Source organism: Pecten maximus, chromosome 13 (genome assembly GCF_902652985.1).
Source record: "Pecten maximus chromosome 13, xPecMax1.1, whole genome shotgun sequence".
NCBI classification, from domain to species: domain Eukaryota; kingdom Metazoa; phylum Mollusca; class Bivalvia; order Pectinida; family Pectinidae; genus Pecten; species Pecten maximus.
Genome location: NC_047027.1, coordinates 14,024,459 through 14,047,596, shown reverse-complemented (window position 1 = coordinate 14,047,596; position 23,138 = coordinate 14,024,459). Strand labels below are relative to the sequence as shown.

The 23,138-nt window shown below is 35.1% G+C and overlaps 1 protein-coding gene across 3 annotated transcripts in view; it reads right to left on the bottom strand.

Moving 5' to 3' along the window:
- Positions 1-3,079: 3,079 nt before the first annotated feature.
- LOC117340269 overlaps positions 3,080-23,138 on the bottom strand; it is a 35,340-nt gene continuing 15,281 nt past the window's right edge. For all 3 annotated transcript variants that reach the window (XM_033902027.1, XM_033902025.1, XM_033902026.1), the window contains 3 exons: positions 13,227-13,967; positions 11,206-11,340; positions 3,080-7,478 (listed from right to left, as the gene is read on the bottom strand). In XM_033902027.1, the coding sequence (XP_033757918.1) occupies positions 7,245-7,478; positions 11,206-11,340; positions 13,227-13,967 (1,110 nt within the window). In that variant the 3' untranslated portion in view covers positions 3,080-7,244. The remainder of the gene's footprint in view (positions 7,479-11,205; positions 11,341-13,226; positions 13,968-23,138) is intronic.

Below are 23,138 nucleotides of genomic sequence, written 5' to 3'. Positions count from 1 at the left end.
TAATGGGCCCGCAGCATTCATTTTGCATAAACTAATCATATTGGTCGTAGAGGTCGATCGGGATTTTGGCCTTACTCATTTTGTTCTATCTGCTCTGTCTCACTTTTTTAAAGATGTCTCGATATGACACCCGTCCTTACATGACCCTGATTGTTGGTGTCACCTAAGCACCCTTCCTTCCTCATATGACCCTGGCTGTTGGTGTCTCCTTGACACCCGTCCCCATATGACCCTGACGTTTGATGTCCCCGAGACACCCGTCCTCATATGACCCTCACTGTTGGTGTCTCCTAGACACCCGTCCTCATATGACCCTGGCTGTTGGTGTCCCCTAGACACCCGTCCTCATATGACCCTGGCTGTTGGTGTCTCCCTGACACCCGTCCCCATATGACCCTGACGTTTGATGTCCCCGAGACACCCGTCCTCATATGACCCTCACTGTTGGTGTCCCCTAGACACCCGTCCTCATATGACCCTCACTGTTGGTGTCTCCTAGACATACAACTTCGGTACAATAAATTCCTTGTTATTAGAAAAAAATGAATTTAGAAGCTGCAAGAATAGTAACAGGGCTACCCACATTTACAAAAACAAATTTCTTATATGAAGAAACCGGATGGCCTCCTCTTGCGAAGAGAAGAGACGCGCGAAAACGGTCTTTATTGTATTCCATTGTTAATAATCTGGTACCAGGTTCTCTCATCGGCTTATTGCCAATGTATATAAGTAAATGTAGTTCCTTATAATTTGCGAAATGCACATTTAGTTAGAGAACAACAATTTTGTTTACAACTCTCAAAAATCTCTTTCTTTCCTTCTACTTCAAAATTTTGGAACGACGTGAATAACAATATTAGAAACACGCCTTCTCTAAGTTCCTCCAAGTCTAATGTAAACAAATCTATGGCGGTAAATAATATATGTAACAAACAATTTACTAGCTATGGTCCCAGAAAATTAAATATTCTTCATAGCCGACTAAGAAATCGATCAAGTTCATTAATGACGATCCTCTTCAGAGCTGATCTCGTAGATTCACCTGGTTCCTAATTTGTTCCTTGTATGTCAGCTAAGAAGAATACTCACTGCTGATTTGTTATGGTTCGGTCCTATAGCGTAGATGTTCTTTGTAAGGGTGCTCCTAACATTTCTCCAGCTGACAATATAAAAATCGCCAAAGCTGCACAACATTTCCTGGAATGGTCGGGAAGATTCGACTAATACTGTATATTTGACGAGAGAAGTCATTTATAAGTTGGTAATTTTTTTTGTCATTTTAATGTCAATAAAATCTGTTTAAACACCTTTCCTCATATGACCCTCACTGTAGGTGTCTCGTTGACAACTGTCCTCATATATATTATTGTACGGAATGGCTGAAGAGTCCCTATCTGTAACCCTCCTGTAGATGTCACACAAAACACAAGAAAATAAGAATTCTACGAATCGGTAGCCAATTTGTCTGATACAACTGTTTCTCAATGGCGGCCATAGATATCAAAATCATCGACGACATTAGTGACAAGGATCATCGAGGCTGAATCGGTGACGGAAGTCAACATAAGCTATAGAGATCATCAGTGTTGAATCATTTACAGGGATCATCAGTGTTGAACCTTAACAGAGATCATTACTGTTGAATCAGTGAGAGATTATTATTGTTGAATCAGTGACAGTCAACATTACTGTTGAATCAGTGACAAAGATCATCACGGTTGAATCAGTGACAGAGATAATCACAGTTGAATCAGTGACATTGGATCATTTCAGTTGAATCAGTGACAGAGATCATTACTGTTGAATCAGTGACAGAGATAATCACAGTTGAATCAGTGACATTGGATCATTTCAGTTGAATCAGTGACTGAGATCATTACTGTTGAACCTTAACAGAGATCATTACTGTTGAACCTTAACAGAGATCATTACTGTTGAATCAGTGAGAGATTAATATTGTTGAATCAGTGACAGTCAATATTACTGTTGAATTGGTGACAGAGATCATCACAGTTGAATCAGTGAGAGATTATTATTGTTGAATCAGTGAGTCAACATTACTGTTGAATCAGTGACAGAGATAATCACAGTTGAATCAGTGACATTGGATCATTTCAGTTGAATCAGTGACAGAGATCATTACTGTTGAATCAGTGACAGAGATCATCACAGTTGAATCAGTGAGAGATTATTATTGTTGAATCAGTGACAATCAACATTACTGTTGAATCAGTGACAAAGATCATCACAGTTGAATCAGTGACAGAGATAATCACAATTGAATCAGGGACATTGGATCATTTCAGTTGAATCAGTGACAGAGATCATAACTGTTGAATCAGTGACAGAGATAATCACAGTTGAATCAGTGACATTGGATCATTTCAGTTGAATCAGTGACAGAGATCATTACTGTTGAACCTTAACAGAGATCATTACTGTTGAATCAGTGACAGAGATAATCACAGTTAAATCAGTGACATTAGATCATTTCATGTTGAATCAGTGACTGAGATCATTACTGTTGAATCAGTGACTGAGATTAATATTGTTGAATCAGTGACTGAGAACATTACTGTTGAATCAGTGACAGAGATCATAACTGTTGAATCAGTGACAGAGATCATTACTGCTGAAACAATTACTAAGTTCATTGCCATTGAATCAGTGAAAGAAACAGAAATCATCAAGAAGTGATAGAAAAAATATCCTCACATTTAATCAGGGACTAGTGAGGAGGGTCACTTCAGTGACAGCTATTTACCATGTGACATCAGAAATGAACATCTCTTCGTCACCTTGTTACAGGATGTTTGTTTGCTGGGTTTATCGCCCTTGTAACAGCCAGGGTCATTTTGAGGTGGAGTCTCCTTGTAGTAGTTGATGACTACCTCACTGAACAACATACAAGAGGACCATCGCATGCCATCCAGAGAAATTAGGGTAAAGTCTCACTCAAGTACTTCATCACAGACCGCCCGTTTTTCAGCCGCCCGAGAAATCACAAACTGACACGCGAAGGGAGTGTCGAACCACACTGTTACGGGATGAGCTGAACATTTAAAACAAAAATATCATCTGACATGGTATAATTTAATTTATTTGAATATGGAAGTAACATTCCTGTAATTACATACAAATCAAAGGTCACACCACAATATATATATAGTATCACTATACATAAACTATGTAATCATATATAAATATCTCTCCTCTGGACCAATTTCAGGGCATTGGATATCTGTATTAAACTGAAATATCAAATCATCGTTGCTTAAATAATACTTAGTCATCAATCTGATGAAACAAGAAATCTTGAAGACTTTTCCTTGATACTTTGAAGGTTGTTGAAGGTCAAGGTCATACGGTTTTTTCATATAGCCTTATGCTTTTTTGAATTTTTGCCATGGCCAGAAATATCTTAATTAAAGTCGTGAACAAACAACCTTAGTATACAACTACTGTATATGAAAATGAACAATCTCCTGTGTAATACTGTTTCGCCCCCACCAGCTAAAAAAGTGGGAAAAAGAAAAAAAAAAAATCTGTACCTCTTTGAAATTTTTTCCTCAAGCTATCAATAGAATAAATAACAGAATTTGTTTCCTAGCACACCTACAAATTGTAGTAATACATAATATTGTGACAGTTGTCTCCCTTGGTACACAAAATGTTACAAGTCTATATATATACATGTAAATAAATATTTAAATATCTTTGAAATTCTACCCTTTCCTTTCCTATAAACTACTGAGAGCTGATATAGAAAGTTTTGAGCTTCAGGTTTTAAGCATTATAAAAATAGCATTTCTGATAATGATGGAATGTTTATTTACAATGAGCCATGTTTTTTTAATAAAAATTTGTGACAAAAAAATTGCTGATCGTCACTTTAACTTTTTACATCTCTTACTTTACAAGGAACTGATGAATGATTAAAACAGAGAAGTTTATAAAATATTCTTCAAGAAAAAATAGATAAAATCAAAATTTCCTGGTGAATATTTATATATTTATAATTGTATGCAAATCAACATATAATTAATTGAAATTAAAAGACAGTAAACAAAAAAAATATTAGTCCAAACCAACAAATTCACGAAAATATCACAGTCATTAGCATCTGTTTTTTACGGTACACCTAACATATCTCTCACTAACAGAATATCTAGTTATAATGTTACAAATGTACTCTTCATTGTTTTACCTGTAAACCTGAGGAACGTCAACACATGACCTCTGACCCAAAGGGCTTATTACAGGACAATGAAATTATATCATGTTTTACCTGTAATTTAGCTGAACAGTAGTAGAAACATGGGTGGGCCTATTTCTGGATAAATATAAATATGGAATGTGTATTCATGATTTAAGTTCCTTATCTTTGATCCCCTACTGGGCAGAGCAAGCACAATACATGTATCGACAGTTATACACACTACATTCTCCAAGTACTCGTGCACTCACAGTAAAATTAACAAAATCACATCTAGTATCTTGGACGGAATTCCAGAAATGTATTTACATATTTGTACAAATAAATACATCTAATGCTATCTGAACCTTGTACATAGCACACAAATTCAATTGTAAAATTATTTAATATAAAAAAAAAATGTCCCTTTTTATCTGTGTAATTTTCATTGACAAATCAATGATAATGTTTTGACTTGTGTAGTATAGAGAGTTAAATACAATAATTGATATGAAGGTTAAAATCATTAATGTCTGTCCATTATACAAAGCACTTTTGATCCTGTCAATGTTCAGTTTAGACAGGTGTTCTTAATACAAGGATAAAGAATTATTACTATTGATAAAAGAAAAAAAAAACATAAAAAATGCTTACTCAAATGACTTAGAAACCAAATAAAACATTTGGAAATAAATAAATATAAATGAATTATGCATATGTGGGGAATGAAAAAAAAAAAAAACTCATAATCAGAATTATTTTTATCTGAAGGGAAACTAAGTGTGCATACAGTAAATATCACAGACAGTTGGAAATCACATAGTTATGTGCACGTCGTTAAATTAGGAGTTATCTCCCTTGAATAATCATGCAGTCATCAACTTTGAAGCATTGTAATGTTGATCTGCCAAACTAGATTCAAGCACAGGGACTCAGACACAAGTTCCCCACTCATGGGTCGATATATATATTACATGATAGACAGTACATACCCGGTATATGGACTGTAGGATATGAATTATACCCTGTGGCCATGCATACACATGTACACATTGTCTTCCATTTTATATAATATTTATGCACACTTTTCCATGTACATATAGCACACCAAGAATCTGGCCTATCAACCTGATAATAACTTATGGATGATACTGGACAGTGACTATATATACACATTAATGTATGGGGGATTGTGCTCGTCAGCTGAAAGGTCGAATAGATAGCGGACGTAAAACATAACAGCAGACGTAAAACCTATCAAATACTGTACAACGTCTTACCTGGAGTATGATGACGTATTTTCCTCTAGAAATATTTTTTGAGAAAATGAAAATGTGAAATGGTACATGATCTATGTTCAAGTGCAGTTTGCATAGCTATTGATTACTAAATGATTTGTACTGTATTTATCCTGTAATAAACTCAGCATCCAGCACATGTTAAACCTCGACCAAACGGGATGTGCTTATCACAGGACAAGGAAATAGCAGATGTGGGCTTATTACCAGACATTGGCTTATTACCAGGTGTGGGCTTATTATACTAGACATGGGCTTATTACCAGGTGGTGGGCTTATTACAGGATAAATGTGGTAATATACAAAGCAAAAAAAGTATATATATCTTTATAATAAATCACTACTGTAGATTTGGCACTAACTAATAATACATAGATATATCTTAAAAATAGAAAACAAACACAGTCAGATTATTATCTCTTCATCTCTCTGTGAAACTTCTCATTCATTCATTCTCTATGACGGGATATTTAACAGACTATCATGTCTCCCATCTACTAGAAAAACATTCGTAAATGTGAATAACTATAATAATGTAAGTTTTTTCTACATTCGCAGATCAAAGTGACCCTACCGATCGGTCTTTAGGTTGGATACAACTAACTACTATCAAGGATCCTGTACTAAATATTGAACCCTGAACGTTTGATCCAATTATAGTAGTTCTGTATATTTTTTTTCTAAATAAAAAATAAAATATTTCTGTCAAGTTAGTAGATATTGTACTATATAGTTATTTATATTATAATAAATATATTAATATTAACCATTGATTGTCATGCTATATCTTCCTTTTGATATCCACAGAAATTGTCAGATTTTTTTTTTTCTAAAAGTATATCTGTTAATAAAATTGTCAAAATTAAATATCAATTTCAAACACTTCGCTTTCACACGAAATAGTTTTATTACTGTGTTAGACCATTTTCTAACACCATAATCATAGATATGTGAAAAAATTATCTCTTGTAAAAATCTGATCAATGTGACAATCTCCCTCTATGAATGTACGAACACACTATTGGGTCTACAAATCCTGTTTTACCTTTCAAAATAATTACAATGTGTTTCCAGTGTTTTAAATTTTCTCTGAACTGTGTACAATGTAAAGTGAGAAGGTGACATATTTCCATGATTATTTTTCATAAATTGTGATGATTTCTCAAATTTGATATATACACAGAACAATTAACAAACATGACATTGATTTTCACCTTGTACAAATTTTAATTATATCTAATGATAACACTGTATCTCATCCAAGCTCTTGGGTCAACATTATCTCAATGATATTTCAGCACTTAACTCTTTACACCCACTCAACTTTTAATGTAATTGGTTTGTAACTTACATCAAATATTCAATAACTTAGCATTTTTAAATTGTCTTTGTCCAACAGATGTTTGACATTTGAGGAGCCTTTCAATACATAACAAACATTCAGATGTCCAAATTTAAGCACTGTTATATTTTCTGTGTAAACCTAGAGTGCTGTCAGTCCTGTTTTCTTTGGATCAGGTTGAATTCAACAGAGGCAAAGACACCAGTAAATTTATTTGCACTGCTTATGTGTACAAATTTCAACAGTGGGAAATAAATGCTTTGGACAGAAACTTGGCAGGGCGAAACTTAGTGGCTTGGAGAGGCATGCCCACTTATCAGACACTGTCATCGTCTGCATTATACATTTCATAGAAATGTCTTCATCTAGAATGTCATACTCAATTATAAAATGCCTATTGTTTTGAGTGTCACACTTTCTGTGGAATATTTTGTTTGATCATGGCTACGTTTTGTTTATCCTCCTCATGGCGTCGCTGAAGTTTCTGGAGGTCTACCACTTCCACTGGTGTCTGTATCTTCACGGGTGACTGATTACCTTTCTTATTCAAGGGAGACAATTGAGACGAGACTTCGTATGAATTGTACTGTGAGGGTTTCTGCTTCACCACTGGTTTGGGAACATTTTTGGCATAATCCAGAGCCTGCAAAGATGGGAAAAAAAAAGATAAAAACATTTCAGGGGTTACCAGGATTCTCATATAATTAAAATATAAACATGTACATGTATGTAGCTTTATAATAAAAGGCCTAAAAATACCAGTGTATCCACTAACCCTATAGTTTATACTTACCCAGTAGTACAATGTAGTATTTATAAGCTTTTTCAAGAAGACTAATGAAATTAAGATTCATTCAATATATAGAGGATATTAGATTAGTTTCCCGTTTAATATAACATATATTTCACGAGTATGAAGCACGAGTGAATGTTTTTTGTTATCTGAAACTGAATCTGTTCAAAACTAATTTTATCATATAAACAAGAGCTGTTGGAGAACAGCATAGCTCGTCTCGCAAATGTTTGTCAATAAATAATTAAAATATATTAATTGGACTGGTTTCGCAAATTGCATTAATAATATTTATATTGTTTACTTGATCAGATTATGCTTTGTGAATTCATGCAATTTTCAAAACCATACGAATTTATATATATATAAATTATTTATTGACAAACCTTCGGGAGACAAGCTATGCTGTTGTAGATTAAATGAATATATTAAATACAAATGTAATTGCTTTTGGACATATTTCTTCAATTTTTTGACAAAATATTATCCTGATGAGAGTTTTCTCCCTTGAAAAATGTGGATCGGTATAAATTGTCTATTGTGAGCATTTTCACATTGTTTTATTTTCAGTTTCACCCCAAGAAGGGATAGTGTAACTCCATAGGGACTCTTTTACCAAATATCAGCACCCTAGTACAATTATAAAGTGATGTATTAAAACCTCTTAACACTTGCACCAAAAACTTAACGCAGAAATATTCTAAGTCCAAAAATTTGAAAATTCTGGTTTTTTCCCAAAAAAATCTTTTAGTTTAACTCTGGCAGGGGATAGTCTAACCCCAGAGGGACTCTATTGCCAATTATCAGCACCCTAGTACAATTATGAAGTGGTGTATTAATACCTTTCAACACTTGCACCAAAAACTTAACGCAAAAATTTTCTAAGTCCAAAATATTTTTAAAAATCTGGTTTTTTTCCAAAAAATCTTTTAGTTTAACTCCGGCAGGGGATAGTTTGACCCCCACAGGGACCATATTACCATAAATTACTATGCCTTTCAACACTTGCACCAAAAATTTAACATTTGGAAAACCAACGCCGACGCCGACGCCGACACCGACGCCGACGCCGGAGTGACGACATAAGCTCTCACTCTTCTTCGAAGAGACGAGCTAAAAAGAAAACAATAAATATTAATTTTTTCGATAATTAACTTAATACATTAAATGATACTAGAAAAGACTTTTCCTGATAAACTTGAAATATTTATAATAAGTGTTGGTTTAACGACATTAGATACCAGTAATTGTTTGTAAGTAGTTGCATGCTTTTAAACACAAGTACAAAATGTATCTACATTAATACTACTACAGCCATATTTATCCTGCAGTAAGCCCAGGGGGTAGGGGGTAGGGGGTAGGGAGAAGTGTGAGTTGGGGGTGGGGGTGGGATCGCCATATAGCATCGACTACAATCAGGAGGAAGGTTTATTATGTACAGGACAATCGAAGTATGGTGACATTGATTGGTAATTTTACTACAATGGACTTGGTTTATTGTTTGATATGAGCTTATTAGAAGATAAATATGATATTCTGCTCTACCCAATAGAAAAGTTGATAATTCATAACATGAAACTTTCATTGTTTCTCGTAGTTGCTAGGAAACCATGAATATAGATACAACATATATTGTTGTTTGTATTGATACTATTATTACATTATTGGTGAATGGGTTAACCACAGAAGTTTGTACCCACAAAAAAAAATTCAAAGCTCCAAATCACAGACGAATACATATGTACAGTATTACAAAACATGCATTCAACATCAGGCCTTTTATATTTCTGATAATGTTCCAAAGCATTTTAGCTTCAAATCAATTCTTCTTGGCTATACTCTAAACAAATAGAGAAAATACATATACCAGGTATTCTATTATTCAGTCAAACTTCAGAACTATAAGACCAAAAAAGTTATCATAGACATCAGCTTTTCATGACCTTGTATACGTATAATGTAAATTCAAGCCGTACTTGTAGCAGGGTTTGCGCTGGACATTTCATAAATGGGGTCCTTTTCAGATAAAATTGGATCCTTGTGAATAGTTTGAATCATCTTCAAGAAAAAATGGGGTCCTTTTAATTTTCTATGCTCAAAAGGCTATTGGGACAGCTTCAATGCAAACCCTGCTTGTAGGCTATGTGTGAAAGATGAATATATATCGATACTAGTTTCCTAGAAGTTTTAGGTAAACTTCATGAGTAATAATTTGACTTTTGAAATTTTGTTGGATGTGACCTGTCCATATACTGTCCGTACGAAATCTACCACCACCTGGACATCTAGAACCATTCACTAACGCCGAACCACCACCAAACCACCACCAAACCAAACAACATATCAACTGGACTCTGACCTTTACATATAACAAATCAATATAATATATTGTGAATTAAAGCCCTTTTAATGCTGATCAAAATCAGATTTTATTAAGCTGTCAAATATGGTATGACTTAAGATTAAATCAACTTCCACATATTGATTTAAAACAGACTATTGCTTAACCTATACATGTCCCCCACTGGCCCTCACTTAAAATAGTAACAGTAACTATGACCTTGAGCAAAAAATTCCTAAAACTCGGACTTGACTGAGACATTGTGGTCCTTGACAAAAAAATTCCTAAAACTCCAACTTGACTGAGATATCATGGTCCTTGATAATTGCGTGAAGTTTGATTAAATTCCCTTAAGGAATGAAGCCACTAGAGCTTTGAAGTTACCTTTGTACATATACAATGTAGGTACAAGTTGGACGGAGGAAACCTACAGTCCTCTGGTTTCACTGTTAGGGTACTAATATACCATTCCTAATGACAGATCAAAACAATTTTAATTTGGCAACAAACAAAAACATCATTAAAATCACAGCAAAATTAACAAAAACACCATTAAAATTACAACGTATAAACCCCAGGAAAAAAATACCATCACAATAGCAACAGAGCCATTTACACAAAATACCATTAAAATTAAAACACCATTAAAATCAAAATACCATTAAAACATCAAAACAAAAACCAAACACTTTTAAAATGGCAACACACACAAAACACCATTAAAATTGTAACTTAGAAATTATGTTCATATATCAAAATTCATTTGATGTACCACTCCGAGAATACACAATAGCCTTAATTGGGGGGAAAAAAGGAATACTTTTAACTAATTAAACATACCAGTTTGAGAAATATTTCGAGATAAAAGAACATTATGATATATTGTACCAAAAGACGATGTACAGGTAAAGATGTCAACAAACACACAACAATGATGGTGAGAACAACGAGACATTTCAGTTGTAAACAAATCAGTTAAAAATCAACAAACAAAAACAAACAACACCGTAAAATTTCAACACCTTGTTAACACCCAACCATAACTCTGTTGAAACACAAGCAATGGACAGGTCACATCCAACTTACAAGTTTACGCCTATTGGCCTCGCCCCGGGGCCGTGTTTTGGCCAGGCGCCCTGGGGCGGAGGTGGAGTTGAGGGCCTGGTGGATATGTTTGCTGGGGGAGCCAGACAGGGGTGTATCAGGAAAGCTGTCGTACACCAAAGACTGACTTACAGTACGACGTTTGTTGGCCTCCTCGTGCTGGTCACTGGAAGGATGGCGACGAACTGGTTTACGATCCAGCAATTCCTGTCTGTTTCGTTCCATCACCAGCCGTGCATACTCATTTTGCTTCTGTTTTCTTACAGTCTGTTGACATAGTGAAGAAAAAAACATTTATATAAACTGGATTAATGGACGATATTCTCAATACAGGATGGAACCTGTAAAATATTTTTTGTCAAAATGAAACTTAATTGGCTAAATAATATTTTGATCCGGTACGGAGGAATGCAGACCTGTGAAGACTACTTGAGAGAATTATAAACTATACAATAATATCAAACTAGCTATATTATGTAGGACAATAATATCAAACTAGCTATATTATGTAGGACAATAATATCAAACTAGCTATATCAGGGTTGCCAACTCACTCACGTGAGACAAAAAACTCACGTAAAAACGTCCCTAAATTGTCCCTTCTCACGTTGAAGCAATCCTCACGTAACGTGAGGTACAAATCTCACACATCGATTAAGTTTTCTCAAGTCGCCTCACGCGAAGCCATGAAATCGACAACTTTAGCTTGGGACTGGTCAAAGGGGAATAACTCGTACAATTTTTGTAAAGATTACACCAGGCGTCGCGCTTCACATCCGGTTGGTAGCGACGGAAGCTCGTTCGGAGAGTCGACTTCTTACGCGATAACTAAGCTTAGGCCTACAAAAATAGTGAGTAATATTCACATACTCAGTTTATAACTTAACAATCCCTTTGATATTTCTTGAAATATGCCGTCACCTTAAAGGAAAAAGATCGCTATCTGGTCCATTAAGCTCGCCAAGACGAAGTTCAAAGAATCGCCATGCAGAAAAAATCACGATTGGATAATTTCTAAAAGTGTTTTCTGAAATGAGCATGCCTATTGCAAGTTGTTTAAAGCTAACTTTTCGATCAGATCAAGTGCAGTATGTGATATAAAACGCCACATTTTGTCAGTTGGCATTGAGTTGGTTTTTTAGGTAAAATTTTATATAATTACCACAGCTAGAAATTAAACTCCTGACAGATTTTACTATTGCAAGACAATCGGGAAATTCTATATGGCAGTGACGGACAAAATGATTGCAAAGTTCCCCCTGCATGATCCTTCTTTGACATGGATTTTTTGGTACCTAGCCATAGAGCTATATACTTTATCTACTAGAAATTAAATCCAAAAATCTTAAACTCCTACATGATATAAATAGTTATCCATTGCTTAAAAACATTTTATAATCTTAACCTTAAACTATTGATTAAAACTATTAATAATCAACTTACAAAAGCTATTGGAAACTTATTTAGTTCTTTAAGTTCTACAACTGGCAGCTAGATTACATGTAATGTCACCAAGGATGAGGAGAAGGATTCACTTCAGGAGGAAATTATTGACTATCAGCTTGCTCCAAAGGAGGAGATTTCAAAGCAAGAATATATATTAAATAAATGGCTTAAATATCTGTTAATGTCTGATATTTTTTCTGCAACATTTAATCAAATAATAAAAAGCCGTGATGCCGCGACGTCGTCAAAAAGTCTCACACATTGGAAGAGCCCAATGTGGGAGATCTCCCACATTGGGCTACTGACAGGTTGGCAACCCTGCTATATTATGTAGGACAATAATATCAAACTAGCTATATTATGTAGGACAATGTCTATAACAGAAATTATTTTTGAACAAACTTCGTTTCTGCCATCCATCCCGGCATGTTAGTTGCTTATAATACCTTAATTATGATGACCCTAAAGGCCTCTTGGTTATTGAGAATAAGTTATCTAAAGATTTATTTTAGCACAATTTACCCCTGTGACTTGAAAGTAAGTCAAGTTAATTCAATTTGATAATTGTCCTTAATCCCAGCATGCTACTAATTGGAGTAATATACAACAGCACAAAATGGACAGACACATAGTCTTTAAATACAGGATGAAGAGCCCTAGTTATCAAACTGACAGCCAATATAACTGACCAATGAGTGGTAAGATACCTTTTCTTGGAGAGTCTCGTTCTCCATGTCCGGCCCCAGAGGTCCAGGTCGATTCGCCTCTAGCTCCTTTTTGAGTTTCTTGTAATCGCTCAGTGTGTATACAGGGTACCATGGTTGCTCATTTGGGTCTTTCATTCGATTCTTTTGATGAATTAGAGAGTACCCATCAAGCTCCACACGAATAGGACCAGAAATAGTCCTTTCATTGGTCCCTGCAGATATCGGTGGGATCTTGGGGTACGGATTTGGTGAGCGATTCTTTAATTCTGCTTCATAGGAATGTTGCTGTTCATAGCCCTGATGTTGCTGTTCATAGCCCCGATGTTGCTGCTCATAGCCCTGATGTTGCTGTTCATAGCCCTGATGTTGCTGTTCATAGCCCTGATGTTGCTGTTCGTACACAGGATGGGGTTGTTGTTCATAAGACGGATGGCGTTGGTACTGGGGATTCTGGGACTGAGGGGAAGGGTGTTCCGGTGGCGGGGGATGCCTCGACTGTTGTGTTTGCTGTTGAACAGGCTGTTGTTGGTAGGGCGGAGAACCCTGAGGATGGTACTGAGGCTCATAGTCCTGATTCGTCTGGGGTGGTAACCGACTTTCCTGGTCCGGAGCCTGACTGTAGTCGAAGTTGTACGGTTCTGGGGGTGGAAGTCCTTGGGGAAGGCCGGGTGGACGGGGAATACCAGGTGGCAGTCCGGGAGGTACACCATGAGGGGCACCTGGAGGGGGGCCTGGCGGGGGCTGGAAACATAGAAATTAATATTAGATATATATCATATATAGATAATTTGAGACATTGTATTAGATTTAACTTTTATAGGAAATTATATCAATGATAAACATTCTTTAGAAACTTAAAAGAAAATAATATATTGTCTAAAATGTAATCAATTGGCCAGCGGCCATTTTGGTGAAATGGGAAGGAGATTTATAGTAGGCTGAAAAGATTTGGAATTTGGCTTAAATATGAAATTAAGGAAATAAGCCTTGGAGATCGAGGGAGGAAAGCAAAGCAGCCCCCCCCCCCCCCCCCCCCCCCCCCCCCCCCCCCCCCCCATACACATACACTTCAAACTTCCAGTTGTTGTAGTGGGGGTAGAATTTAAATACTATGTAGTCTCAGATTTACTTAAAGGCAATATAAATGTCTGCCCTGCATGAAACGCTTATGGTGGTGTGTAATTATACTTGCCTTGGTACATTAAAGATAGATGCAGGTCAATTAAAATACATTACTCTGAAATTAATGTCACTTTGGAAAAGTTCACTTAAATGTCACAGTGATAAAAACAGATTTTACAAAAAGTCCCAAATCTGGAAGGGGAGGTAACTTTACATACTTTAGGATATTCAATTTTCTTTGAATACTGTTGAATATTGTTGGGAGTTCAAATGCAAGGTGCCCCTTAAAGGAGTGTTAACGAGCAACGCTTTACATTGGTAAGTTCCATTCAATGAACGCTTTACATTGGTAAGTTCCATTCAATTAACGCTTTACATTGGTAAGTTCCATTCAATTAACGCTTTACATTGGTAAGTTCCATTCAATTAACGCTTTACATTGGTAAGTTCCATTCAATTAACGCTTTACATTGGTAAGTTACATTCAATTAACAAGTACATCCCTCACTGTTACACGATACTATATACAATTAATGTATTTATTACTTGACAAATTTGCACTTTACACATATATGGCCTTGTATTACAATAAATTCTGTAGTGAAGTAGTTCTTTACATTTTAAAGATACATTTTAATATTAGCTCAGTATTTAATTCCACGCTATACATGTAATTAACAAATATAGGGAAATCAAATACCCACAAGGATATTACCAACCATTCTGACTCTGGGTTTGTGAGTTCTGATTGAGTACTAAAAACAAACTCAGCTCAAGGATAAATGGTAACCCCACAAGAGGCCCATGAGGGCTGTATGGACAAGTTCTACATAGCATGGCAGAAATATAGGGACAGTTTTATTTGTGTCAGTATAAATAACTATAGACTGTAGAAGATTAAATAGATTTGACTACTACAGCTGAATATCAATCATATACATGTACACATAAAAACATTAATAAGATAATTGCATAACATTCTATTATATAGTAGATTTATACTAATAGATTATCGAGCATAGGGTTAAACTGTTTACCATTCCCCAGTACACCGAGCTGGAGAGGATTAAATATCCAAAGATTGATCAAATTCCGATAAACAGCTATCTTAATTACATACCATACTACAGGTACAGGGCATTAATTTAGAATCGGCCAAAGGCCGAGTAGGTTTGGCAGGAGACCAGGTGATCGGAGGAATTTAATATAACACAAAGTTTGTTAAGCTTACAATAAATAAAATATTCTATTTATAAACAATAAAACAACAACTTGTGTCACCTGACTTGTATGAGAACTGTACAGTATTATTATCATTTTCAGCTTTCCCATGTTATGTATTTATATAATTCTGAATACATCTACACAAACCAGTGTTTTGTAATATATATGTAATGAAAATATATGAAACAATTCTCTTTCTGAGGTTGTCGAGTACTACTCGGGCGTAAACTATAGATTTCTGATAAGGAGCTAAAATTACAATATGGACAGAAATACAGAGATTGTAGAGCTCAATATTGGCAAATCTGGCATCGATCATTTCTCTTTACTACAGAAAACTGCTGTTGTACGAACAACTGGTGTAAAGTTCTACAAAACAAAGCGATCTTTCTACGACTTAGCTCAACAAGTATATCATTCTATAACAACTTAACTGTCTACTAGTACAGGACAGCATTTTGGCACTTCAAAAATTCACTAATGGCCCATATCATCTAGATGTTTGGTTTTACCACCAAACATCTTTTACTTTGACCAAATGATTTGAAGAACAAGAAAGTGTATATGATGTTGAGGGGAGTTGATGGGAGCCTGGAGGATAAATACAAACATCATATATCTGGGTGACAATCGGGGACAAGTAATCGTAATTTGCTTGGTTAGGCATATGTCTTTCTATGTATATATCAGTTTCTCCACCCTGTCAGAATCACTCCGTAGTTTTTTAAGGGATTAGACCACCTTTTCTCTCCACTAGAATCACTAACCTACATGGTAACAAATCTTATATATACAAATTTATTCTCAAATAATTAAGTCCTCTCCCCCGAGGTGAAAAATTTTAGTTACAAATTTTGGGGAGGGCTTAATTACTGGGAATGACATCGCCGGAAACCTGAGAGACTTCTGTAGTTTGTTTCAATGACAGTACAGACTCCTTGGTTTACAATGATGTAAGAATGACCGAGATACAACAGTTAACCAACCCTTGGACATATCTCCTAGTGGTGTCATATTTTGTTAAAGAGTTGGTGTATCGATCTAGTAGTATTCTAATCGTTTCCTGTATATGAAGTGTGATTGGAAGCTGAAATGAACAGACTATAAATATACCAGGCAATATTGCCTATAATGTTGTCATTAATGTTTTAAAAGTCGAAGAATCTATATATGAAAATAACATTTTGAATTAGTTTTTTAAAAGTATTAATGTTACTCTTTGGTACATTTAAATATGAAAATATTATACATACATATAACATCAAATTATAAAATCTAAGAAAATATTTAAATTCAAGCAGGTAAAAGCATTCTAATTTGATACATTTTTATGCATATATTTAATTTCCACTGGAATTTAAATGTATTTCCATTACAGACCTGTACATTATGTCTACTATAGATGAATTGATTATAACTACACACTACACACTTAAAATGAATGACACCTACACCTAGTTTTCAAATCCTAATTGAAGCAAGGTAGGTTAGTGACCGTTACACCCCTAAAGAAACTAGTGTCAATTATAATTTAATTACAATTTGATTTAGCCAAGCAGATATAAATGTTGAGTTTAAAAAATTCCTAATCTTCAGAGTAAAATTGAATATAATGAAAATTAAATTCTAGCTTTTAGTGGTAGTATTACGGTATAAAAAACAAATTGTTCAGTTAATATTTCTAATCAATTAATATTCAATAATAACATTTTTATTAACGTAACTACACAAGACATGTCATATCCCTGTCACAAAGTGTGATAACTAAATGTATGTGGGGAACATAAAAGAATTCTAATATATATGTAATTTACATTACGTGCTGTATTCCATCCATTATATGGACCTGTCCCTATAAGTGCACCCCACCTTTTTAAGGAAAGGAGGCTGGATGCGCTAATTGAAACATAAAATGTTCCTTACATCACTCATCTGCCAATATAATATTCAGTCATTTAATCAAAGAATCTGGTTGTTTTTGTAACATAAATGTATTGTAAATATAAATAAAGTGGTTAAGTTTGCCACTCAGATTTCACAAGGACAGTCAGTTTCCCTGGACATGGTTTTATCATAAGCACACCCCTTCTGTATTTTAATAATTTGTATTGGTTTATTTTGTTTAACGTCCTATACACAGCAAGGGTCTTTAAGGACATGGCAGGTTTGGAAATGGAGAAAAGCTGGAGTACCCGGAGAAAAACCACCGGCCTACGGTCAGTCCCTGGCAAATACAAAAAAATGTACCCCACTTAGGTTTCGAACTCGCAACCCAGAGGTGGAGGGCTAGTGTGTTTTTATAAGCATATAGTGCGCTTATTAGGTAAAATGCGGTTATATATGTATACATATACATATATGTAAAGTTGATTATGAAAACATATGCTCGCCTCTCTATGTACGTTCGTCTAAAGGACAACTTACTTCTTTGTGAAAAACTAAACCAAATAGTTCTAAACTAACACAAGAAAAATATTGATGACAACTTCATATGCACAGGGAACTATTGGTTTTCTTAGAAATAATTAAATATGGACTTATTAAACAACCTAAGGAAAACAAGGAAATATCAAATGATATTTATGCTGCAAGCTCAGTAATCTATTGTAAGTTTTAAGAATGGTTAATCTTTTAGAATTAACACTGTCTGTATACAACTCTGGATGACAAAGCTCAAATGTCTTGTCATACTGTTGTAAGGTAGGTATATATAGTGCCAATACTACGCCTGTTAAATGTCAGGACTTGGAGATGATCCAAGGTAAATGTATAGTACAAGTAAGAATCACCATTCAGGAGAAAAAGTTTTAAATTACTCAAGAACAAAATATAAACTCATACTTCCAAACCCGCCAGGATTTAGATTACAGGTGTGAAGGTATTGGTGAAGGTATTGTATACTGCCAAGGTTGTCGGGGAAATTCTGTATTGTATACACTGCCAAGGTTGTCGGGGAAATTCTGTATTGTATATACTGCCAAGGTTGTCGGGGAAATTCTGTATTGTATACTGCCAAGGTTGTCGGGGAAATTCTGTATTGTATATACTGCCAAGGTTGTCGGGGAAATTCTGTATTGTATATACTGACAAGGTTGTCGGGGAAATTCTGTATTGTATACTGCCAAGGTTGTCGGGGAAATTCTGTATTGTATATACTGCCAAGGTTGTCGGGGAAATTCTGTATTGTATACTGCCAAGGTTGTCGGGGAAATCCTGTATTGTATATACTGACAAGGTTGTCGGGGAAATTCTGTATTGTATATACTGCCAAGGTTGTCGGGGAAATCCTGTATTGTATACTGCCAAGGTTGTCGGGGAAATTCTGAATTGTATATACTGCCAAGGTTGTCGGGGAAATTCTCTATTGTATATACTGCCAAGGTTGTCGGGGAAATCCTGTATTGTATACTGCCAAGGTTGTCGGGGAAATTCTCTATTATATACTGCCAAGGTTGTTGGGGAAATTCTGTATTGTATACTGCCAAGGTTGTCGAGGAAATCCTGTATTGTATATACTGCCAAGGTTGTCGGGGAAATCCTGTATTGTATATACTGCCAAGGTTGTCGGGGAAATCCTGTATTGTATATACTGCCAAAGTTGTCGGGGAAATTCTCTATTATATACTGCCAAGGTTGTCAGGGAAATTCTGTATTGTATACTGCCAAGGTTGTCGAGGAAATCCTGTATTGTATATACTGCCAAGGTTGTCGGGGAAATTCTCTATTATATACTGCCAAGGTTGTCGGGGAAATTCTGTATTGTATACTGTCAAGGTTGTCAGGGAAATTCTGTATTGTATATACTGCCAAGGTTGTTGGGGAAAGTCTGTATTGTATATACTGCCAAGGTTGTCGGGGAAATTCTGTATTGTATGTACTGCCAAGGTTGTCGGGGAAATTCTGTATTGTATATACTGCCAAGGTTGTCGGGGAAATTCTGTATTGTATACTGCCAAGGTTGTCGGGGAAATTCTGTATTGTATATACTACCAAGGTTGTCGGGGAAATTCTGTATTGTATATACTGCCAAGGTTGTCGGGGAAATTCTGTATTGTATATACTGCCAAGGTTGTCGGGGAAATTCTGTATTGTATATACTACCAAGGTTGTCGGGGAAATTCTGTATTGTATATACTGACAAGGTTGTCGGGGAAATTCTGTATTGTATATACTGCCAAGGTTGTTGGGGAAATTCTGTACCTTTATGTACAGTCATAATGAAAGAGTCAACATTCCCTGAATTCGTACACCCTGCAAATGTTGAAGACTTTTTACAAACATTATTGTACAAAAGTAAAAGAACTCCTTTTTAAGTCCCTATAAAACACTCAATATCTACCTGGTACATTACATAAGTAAATGTTGGTGTTTGATATTTAAACCCTGAATTGGCCTGCATAATATGCAGATCACATGATAGCTTGTTAATTGATCTCACCCCGCTTTTACTGAAAGACTCATTGAATCAGTCTATAACCCTAAGAATGTATGAATCTTGACAAGTTGTGTATAAACATTCTCAACTTATATAGTGCTATATACCTATTCTGTAGTAACCCCAGGGGACCAACTTATTCACTTTGACAGGGTACTGCCTTATTGCAGTACAACGACATCAGATTAGTTTGCTTTTTTAATATCATTCAGAACGGCAATAAACATGAGTGGGCTTATTAAGTTATTACCAGGCATGGGCTGATAACTATCGGATAAATACAGTGGCATGAGGACCTGGCATAACAAGCATACTTCCAGGGTAATGACCCCCCCCCCCCCGTAGTGCTAAAGCATTAATACATGTCCCCTACAGCTACCCCTCCCCACCGGGCCCTCACACACACCCCACACACCCCTATAAACATTTATAGTGGCCTTGACCTAAAAACCCTGAAACTCAAAATTATCATTGTCTGAGATATGATCCTTTATCTTTGTGTGAAGTTTAATCAAAATCTCTCTAGGTATGATTGCTTGAATTGTGAACTCTTTATTAGGGACTAAACGTTTTTTCTCCCAATATGATTAACTCCCGAGTCAAAAGTATTGAAATATGACCCCCTAGGCTTATTGAAGTAAAAATATGTCATTATAGAGAATGGATATGTTGTATTATATCTATATTAAGTGGTTTAAGGTGTTATAACTATGTATACAGTCTGTTTTCGTGTAAGATAGATATGGTCATACAGAGTCTTAACTGGACAATACAGGGCTGTAAGTGACTCACATAGAAAATATAGATTTTTATGTTGATACTGAACTTGGTATATAAAGATCTGACAATAACTTTGGACCTAATCCTCGTACAAACACTATTAATCTCACAAAGAGCCACTCATACGAGGAGACCTAATACACATCTCTATGTTGTCGTTGCCAAGACTTGTCAGCCAAGTACTACCTTTAGGTAAACAAACATCATACTGTTTTTCTTGTTCGGGTTATTTAAATCTGATAATTATGTGTGGCAAACAGAATTATTATCAAAATATCATATAAAAAGACTTTTCATTTCTACTTCGTAATTTGAAATTGAGAAATATATGTAAAAGTTATACATTTATATATAAGACACCTTTCAAAAAACACATCAATTGTCCCATAGGCATAAAGGCTTTTAGAACTTACATGTGATGTTTACCGCCGATATACCCGAGGCTTACAGACTACAATCCGAAAACTCATTTTGTACAGCAATACATTGGTAATGGCAGCTCAAACATTTACACAACCTTGTCACAATGGTATTATTATCCAAACAGTTAGAAATAAAATGCAACAGGCTAGTCAAAGTTCTTTAGAATTCTTTCAGAAATGAAATTCTTCGAGTGTTTTACTAAATCTGTAGATGTGTTGCAGTTTTAAATCAAGATTTAGTTTGGGGAATACATCTTATGTATTTACATTATAACTATCTCTGTTGAAATCTCAGTGAGTTAATCACTTGACTGGACTAATAACTTGGTGATACCATCCACATTAATAAGAGTGATTCAAGTTTAAGTTTCAATAGGTTCATTTTATAATTGTAAGTATCACATATCTAGACCACTCTACCAGGTCATATGACCATACGGTGTGAATATTATAATTCATATGTGTAATAGTAATAATACTATTGTGACATCATAAATACTTTTTGACATCACAATTAATATGATTATGATGTCACACGTATGGTTGTCTCTGCAGAGAAACATGATAATTTTACTGTCTAGTCGTAATTTGAATAGAAATTAGAAATCATTTACATTATCATAAATATGATTTATTTGTTAAACAGAATCTAACACTCGTGACAAATGTCATATATATATGGAATATAAACTTGTTCAATAATTCTATATAGCATTCACCTAAAGGCTTGAGGTATATCAAATTATTGAACTCGTTCAGATGACATGACCACTAATGCATTTCAGTTTAAAATGAAACTTTGATTTATGGCAAAAAGTTGATTTCATTGGCACATGAATTCATATACATTAACAGTTTTAAAACCAGAAATGAAAAAAACAAAGTGTTTAAATTAAAAATTATTTTAAATCTTTGCCATCTTATGGAATCATTAAAAATGATTTTTTTTTAAAATCAGCACAAATTGATACAGAAGTTAATTTGAAATTCATACTTATTTTGATACAACAAATGCTGAACTGTCTCACACTATACAACTCTAAGTAACACGATCTTGAAACCTCTTTAACAGTACAAGGTGGACCTCTGTGTAGATACACCATTCAAATGGAAAGTAAACTCAAGTATAAGGCAAGGTTAAAGTCATTAATCTGTGTGCTCTACCGAGTCAGTTTACTTTCTGTTTAAAGTCTCCGCATAAATCTGAATAATTCATTTGCCGTGAATACACAGACAACACTGTCTCCAGGACACCCCTAAACATTAGTTCTGACACCAGACATCGCCAGGATACATGCCTTCATTCTCGCCTCTACCCACCATTCTTGACACAGCTTACACCAATCTTATAAAACATTCTCAAAACCTATTTTTTTCAGACAGACCTCAAATAAAAGTCATTATTCTAAAAAATGATTCATATAGTAATACTCTATGTTACCATGTAAATATTTTCCCTAATACATAAATTTACATCATGCTTGATCATAAAGACATGTAATTACCATCACAATATTGACTTTCACTTTAAACTGGACATATTAATTGTAGTATTTGAGTGTAGGCCTGTAAACCCCTAATTCATTACTTATGTTCGTGACACTAGAGAGTTCCACACGATTCCCACTCAATTATTAATGTCCTGTGCTGTTACCCATTGTTGATGTTAGAGATCACAGCAGGATTAACTTGTTATACAGAATGGTCAGCTTTTTATTATGTACATGTACTTAAAAAAACTGCAGTGGAAAAAAAAGAATAAAAAAAACCTTAATTAGGTTATTGGGGACTTTTTCAATAAGAAAAATCATAAAAAAACAACCTTTAACAGGGGAGGGATCGAGTACCCAAAACCTTGTAGTTGTACAGTATACTAGACAACAGGGAAGGGAGTACCCAAACCATGTACAGTATATATACTAGACAACA